At 56.0% G+C, this 5,983-nt stretch overlaps 2 protein-coding genes across 2 annotated transcripts in view; one reads left to right on the top strand and one right to left on the bottom strand.

Moving 5' to 3' along the window:
• The window catches only part of LOC107099179 (histone-lysine N-methyltransferase SETDB2-like), a 4,201-nt gene extending 1,618 nt beyond the window's left edge, over positions 1-2,583 (bottom strand). The window contains exons 1-4 of the mRNA XM_015397199.1: positions 2,305-2,583; positions 1,268-1,381; positions 739-965; positions 92-663 (exon numbers count right to left, since the gene is read on the bottom strand). Coding sequence (XP_015252685.1) covers positions 92-663; positions 739-965; positions 1,268-1,381; positions 2,305-2,335 — 944 coding nt within the window. The 5' untranslated portion in view covers positions 2,336-2,583. The remainder of the gene's footprint in view (positions 1-91; positions 664-738; positions 966-1,267; positions 1,382-2,304) is intronic.
• Positions 2,584-3,003: 420 nt separating this feature from the next.
• The window catches only part of LOC107099180, a 4,218-nt gene continuing 1,238 nt past the window's right edge, over positions 3,004-5,983 (top strand). The window contains exons 1-7 of the mRNA XM_015397200.1: positions 3,004-3,216; positions 3,347-3,552; positions 4,092-4,214; positions 4,306-4,538; positions 4,605-4,742; positions 4,814-5,001; positions 5,075-5,154. Of these exons, the coding sequence (XP_015252686.1) occupies positions 3,366-3,552; positions 4,092-4,214; positions 4,306-4,538; positions 4,605-4,742; positions 4,814-5,001; positions 5,075-5,154 (949 nt within the window). The 5' untranslated portion in view covers positions 3,004-3,216; positions 3,347-3,365. The remainder of the gene's footprint in view (positions 3,217-3,346; positions 3,553-4,091; positions 4,215-4,305; positions 4,539-4,604; positions 4,743-4,813; positions 5,002-5,074; positions 5,155-5,983) is intronic.

The following is a 5,983-nucleotide window of genomic DNA, read 5'->3' as shown; positions in this document are numbered from 1 at the left end:
AGGAGGAGGAGGAGGAGGGGGAGAAAACGTTACCCCAGCTCTGGTTCTGGACCCAGCGAGTCATGACCCAGCGGTTCTGGACGGGCCTCACCCTGATTGGACCGGCTGCAGCAGGCGGTGGTGCCGGTAGCCCCGCCCCCCGGCCGTCATGGCGACGCAGGCGCAGCTCTTGGCGTCGCTGCAGGCGCCGCTGCAGTCGCAGCAGGTCTGGAACAGCGCCGGGTCGCGGCTCAGGAAGCAGCCGTGCGGCCAGCGGTCCTTCCGGTAGCGGAAGCCCGCGGGCCGGCCCACGCCTTCGCCGAGGCACAGTTCCACCGGGGTAGGCTCCGCCCCCCGGCTCAGGTCCGGCTTGGCGTCGGCGGGCAGAGAGGGAGGGTCCAGTTGGACCAGGCGGTTGAAGGTGAAGAAGTCCACCTGCAGGACGTCCAAGCTCTCGGTGGCCGCCAGGAAGGACGCCACGTCCTGGAAGTTGCGCAGACTGAGGCCGCAGGGCGACTTGTAGATGACGTCCCAGTCCTCGTCCTCCGTGTCCTGACCCGACCCCAGCGGGGACAGCATGGCGCTGAGCCGCTTGAAGCCGCACAGCAGTGGCACCTTCAGCGGGTTCTGGCCGTACAGCAGCGAGCTGGACTCGGGGGTTCTGGGCAGGCTGGGCAGGCAGGCCTGGGGACAGACACACGGGGGGGGTTAACCGGGGGCGCGGTTCTGGTTCTGGTTCCGCCTGCTGCTCCGGTTTACCTTGCAGCACTGGTGAGGCTGGTAGTGCAGCTGGACCGGCGCCAGTGGCGGCAGCAGCCCCTCTCTGCCAGCAGGTGGCGGCGGGCCGTCCAGGAGGCAGGCGGGCGACGGCGACCACAGACTGCCTGAACCGATGACCACCTGGACCACCGACGAGTCCTGGTCCTGAGGAGGCGGCGGGGGGAGGCAGTCCAGGACCTCCAGGAGCCTCTGAGCCCGAACATACTCTGACACAAACAGAACCGTCAGAACGTCCCAGAACCCAGCGGGACCGACCAGAGTCAGACCGGATCGGACCCGAGTCAGAGCGGGACGGACCAGAGTCAGAACCGATCGGACCCGAGTCAGAGCGGGACGGACCCGAGTCAGAGCGGGACGGACCCGAGTCAGAGCGGGATGGACCCGAGTCAGAACCGATCGGACCAGAGTCAGACCGGAAAGGACCCGAGTCAGAGCCGATCGGACCAGAGTCAGAACCGATCAGACCCGAGTCTGAACAGATCAGAACCGAGTTAGAGCGGATCGGTACCTTTATCTTTGGCTGACTGGGTCAGCAGAACCTGCTTCAGGTGGTCCAGGTACTGGAAGACTGCGCTGAACACCTGCTCCACGTCGTTTTGGGCCCAGAAGGTTCTGGCTCGCTCTGCAGGACAGAACCAGGGAGGCCAGGCATTAAAGAGGTTCTGACTGATCCGGTTCTACAGAGAGGCGTCCTCATCAAAGCCTTTAACCCTTTATAGGCCAAGTTACCGTGCTTCATCACTAGCGTAGCCCCAACACATCTATGACGCAGTATTAGGACCACGATAGAGATTTATATCTAGAGAATAAAGTAACATTACGAGACTAAAGTTATAATTTTATCCCAACTCTTCCCAGAATCCCTTTCTTCCCTAAAATGAGGAATGTAGAGCATCATGGGAAGTTCTACTTTAGCATCGGTTTGACAAATCAGGAAATCTTTTAGCAGCAGCATCAAACTGGGCAGGAAGTCAAAGTGGACTCTGGTTGCTGATTGGTGGAGCTGGTCCCCCCCACCCCCACCCCCCGCTCCCTTTGTTTTGGAAAAATAAAATGTGTTTCTTTCATTCTAAGAGAGTTTTTCATGAATTTATTATAAAAACACTTATTTCCTTAATATATTCGGGCAGGTTGGGGTTTCTTGTCATTGTATTGACATTCATTTATGCCATCAAAATATCCATATTTTCTGTTGAATATTCCAAAGGTAAGGTCTAAAAGGTCTAACACTACTGGTAACACTAACAGTATTTCACTGAGCGCCTTATAAAGGGCATGTTTTGATTTTAATAAATTCAGGAAACATCATAAACAAGGATTGAAAAATAAAGATCAGGGAGCTTTAAGGTTTTCATCAGATTCTGGTTCCTCTGCTGGTTTTTGCCCTGACCAAGATGGCGGCCGGTGGCAGCACTGAGTCCGAAAGCTAAAGCTAAAAACAATAAAAATAGGATCCCTGTCCAGGTTGGATCCTTTAGAACCGCATTAAGAACCAGAGGCAGTTACCGTGGGTCCACAGTCGCTCCCACAGTGACCTAAACTTACCCACGTCACGTGCATCCAACACGTCCCCCATGTCCGTGGACTGCTAGCTCTGCCCAGCTAGCTCAGGCTATAAACACAAGCAGCAGGGGCGAAAATAACTGGTTTTTAACTGGGTTGGTGGAACCAGCAAACCGCCTGGGCTACTGGCCAACTCTGATTGGTTAGTCCAACATGGTTCCAAACCAGTTTAATCCGCCTTTGATCCACAGCACTAACTCTGGATTATTAGCGGGAATCGAAGCTAATTTACGTCCAGCGTCCAGACGCCTATGGGCCAAACGGGCCGCCGTAGCATTATTACATGAGCATTGTTCCCTGACGTTTGCCTGACAGGCACACACACACGCTCTAGTCTTCCTATCTATAGTATAGGACCGCGTTTTCATTTCCATCAATTTTCACCCATTTTTAACCCTTTCTACCCCCGAACCCTGACAATAACCCAATAATCCGAATAATCCGAACCCTATTCCGAACTTTAACCCAATTCACAACCGTTTACAAAATAGAAACCGGATCAGCATAATTTCCTCAGGTAAAAAAACGTTTCCAGCTTAACAAAGAATCATCAGGATTCATTATAATCAAACATTGATCACATTAATGATCAAATGAACTTTAATACCGGATCGTCCTCATTATTCTAAAAGCCCAGTTCTCTGCCTGCCAGGCAAAACTCAGGGGAAATTATTTGGGAGGAACCTCGCGGGACGCCGTAGCTTTGCTTCTCTTACGAAATGACAACAAACATTCACGCGAGTCATAACTTTCATAAGCAGTTGTTATGAGCAGACCGTCAGTGAGCGACTGGGAGCTCCGGGAAGCTGCTGCTGGTTTAACTGGGAGGAGCAGCTGCAGGTCACTTCCTGTTGGGTTTTGTAACTGATCAGTCCTTTTATAACAGGAGAACAGGTGAGAGGGTTAGTTCACCTGTGTGATCACCTCAGGCTGGAGCAGTTTAGGCAGTAGAAGTGGTGCTTTCATCTGGTTCTCTGCTGGTTTCCATCCAGGCTGATGGGCTCTGCTCCTTTTCCTGTTGCAGGTGAAGCTGCTGGGCTGAGATGTCTGCAGTGAGGCGGTCGGTGGCCGAGGCCTTCTGGGCCATGTGTGCCGCAGACTCCATGTCCATGCCGGTCCACTGGTACTACAACATCCAGGACATCAGGAGAGACTTTGGAGGCTGGATATCTGGGTTCAACGCGCCTGCAAGCAGACACCCGTCCAGCATCCTCAGCCTGTCCAACACAGGTAGCGCCGCCAAACCACACCTGTCCCGCCTACATCTTTATGTGTTTATAGGCCACAGTATCCAGAACTCCAGGTAGGGTCTCCATCTTCACCCCAACGCCAACTTCTTGGTTAGATAACAGCTAGAACCGGTTTTTACCAGTTTAACCAGCACGGAGGTGGCAGCATCATCCTGAGGCTTTGTTTTCACTGAGGAGCTAAACTGAAATATTCTTTAAAATGATTTATGATTTCAGAGAAAAGAAAATCTGAGCGAACATAAGAGGAAGAGGTGAAAGGTTTCCATCTGGAACCGTAGATCTATGGAGCTTAGAATGAACCAAATCAAGTCGATGTTTACTGTGTAGATTTCTTTATGTCTGGTTTTCATTTCAGCACTGAGAAAAAAAGGTTTAATGAAGAACTGCTGAGTCATTTCTGAGAACATCCAGGGTCTTATTTCTGTTCAGAACCACAGAAGTCCACGTTCTCCAGCAGGCGAGGGTTCTAAAGGAAGGGTTCTAGGTTCTGTTGACTAACGAGCAGGTTCTGTTCCCCAGCTGGCAGCGGTCGGACCGCCTGGTCCTCTGGTGGACGGCGAGCTGACGTCGTCGGTAGCGTCATCCTTCATGACAAGCTGGAGCTGTGGCGGTCCTCCAACGGGACGGTCCACTACCACCAAGGTGCGTCTGGGGCGTCTGTCCGCCGGCGGCGGCTCTGAGTCTTCCTGGTCGGTTCCGGTCGGGCAGTCCCTCATCCTGTCTGGTTCTGCAGGTCTTCAGGCGGGAGACAACACCCTGAACGTCCTCTGCTCGCTGCGCGTAGCTCGGACCGTCGTCTCCAGCCGTGCCGCGGACGTCTCCCGGCCCGAGGTTCGCGCCGCCGTTCTGTCCGACTACGTGAAGTTCCTGACCACGCCCGGTTCGCACGCCGACACCTACGCCGAGTCCTTCCACCGCTCCTTCTTTGCCGACTGGCAGGATAGCAGACCCTCGTCTCCCAGCGAGGTAAACTAGAGCTTCTCTTCCAGATCCGTAAGGGTTCCACATCTGTTCTGACTCGGCTCTCTTCAGGTTCTGACGTTTGCGGAGAAACGATCCAAACGGATGCTGAGCTCTGGATCTCCTGACAGCCAGCTGGACGCCATCGGCTGCCTTCCCATGATCCTCCCCTTCGTCTTGTTGTCCGCTTCGGCCAACGAGGACCAGGCTGTGAGCGAACGCCATGTCCTCCGTCGACGGTTCCTCTGTTTTGTCTCCTCCTAACCTCCGTCTTTTCTCAGGTCTCTGCTGCCGTAGAGTTCGTGAAACTCACCCATCCTCACCCCAAAGTGCCCGAGTACGTGAGCATCTACGGCCGGGCCCTGCATGCAGTGCTGGGCGGGGCCAGCGTCCGGCAGCAGGCTGAGGACGCTCTGAGGAGGCTGGAGGCCTGGGACACCTGCCAGAGCTACAGCCGCAAAGCGGCCAGGTGCGTCTGAGCGAGCCCAGTGCTTTTAGATCAAACTAAAGGGACTCGGTGCTGACACGGCTGAATGTTCCAGGTTTCCTGCATCTTCTGAGGAGCGGCTGAAGGTCCATCAGAGCGCCGTGAACTACCTGGGCTTGGCCTGCTACAACAGAGGTCAGGATCCGTTTCCTTACTCCCTTACTAAGACTTCAGTAAAGAATAAACTATCCTGGTTTATTGTGGGATTTTTAATGTTCCGTCCCTGGCTGTGCATAAAGGACAACTGATGCCAGTACAATTTACACTAGCCAGTGGGGTGGCCAGTGGGGAGGGCAATGGGGTGGCCAGTGGGGAGGACAGTGGGGAGGCCAGTGGGGCAGCCAGTGGGGAGGCAGTGAGGTGGCCAGTGGGGTGGCCAGTGGGTTGGCCAGTGGGTTGGCCAGTGGGGAGGCAGTGGGTTGGCCAGTGGGGTGGCAATGGGGTGGCCAGTGGGTTGGCCAGTGGGGAGGCAGTGGGTTGGCCAGTGGGGAGGCAGTGGGTTGGCCAGTGGGGAGGCAATGGGGTGGCCAGTGGGGTGGCCAGTGGGGCGGCCAGTGGGGCGACCAGTGGGGGGGACAGTGGGGAGGCCAGTGGGGAGGCAGTGAGGTGGCCAGTGGGGTGGCCAGTGGGTTGGCCAGTGGGTTGGCCAGTGGGGAGGCAGTGGGTTGGCCAGTGGGGTGGACAGTGGGGAGGCAGTGAGGTGGCCAGTGGGGTGGCCAGTGGGTTGGCCAGTGGGGAGGCAGTGGGTTGGCCAGTGGGGTGGACAGTGGGGAGGCAGTGGGTTGGCCAGTGGGGAGGCAGTGGGTTGGCCAGTGGGGAGGCCAGTGGGGTGGCCAGTGGGGAGGCAGTGGGTTGGCCAGTGGGGAGGCAGTGGGTTGGCCAGTGGGGAGGCCAGTGGGGAGGCAGTGGGTTGGCCAGTGGGGTGGACAGTGGGGAGGCCAGTGGGCTGGCTATGGGGTGGCCA

This window comes from Cyprinodon variegatus, unplaced genomic scaffold (assembly GCF_000732505.1).
Source record: "Cyprinodon variegatus isolate N-32 unplaced genomic scaffold, C_variegatus-1.0 Scaffold844, whole genome shotgun sequence".
Classification (NCBI taxonomy): domain Eukaryota; kingdom Metazoa; phylum Chordata; class Actinopteri; order Cyprinodontiformes; family Cyprinodontidae; genus Cyprinodon; species Cyprinodon variegatus.
The sequence above is the reverse complement of the archived record's forward strand: the minus strand, read 5'-3'. Positions and strand labels throughout refer to the sequence as shown.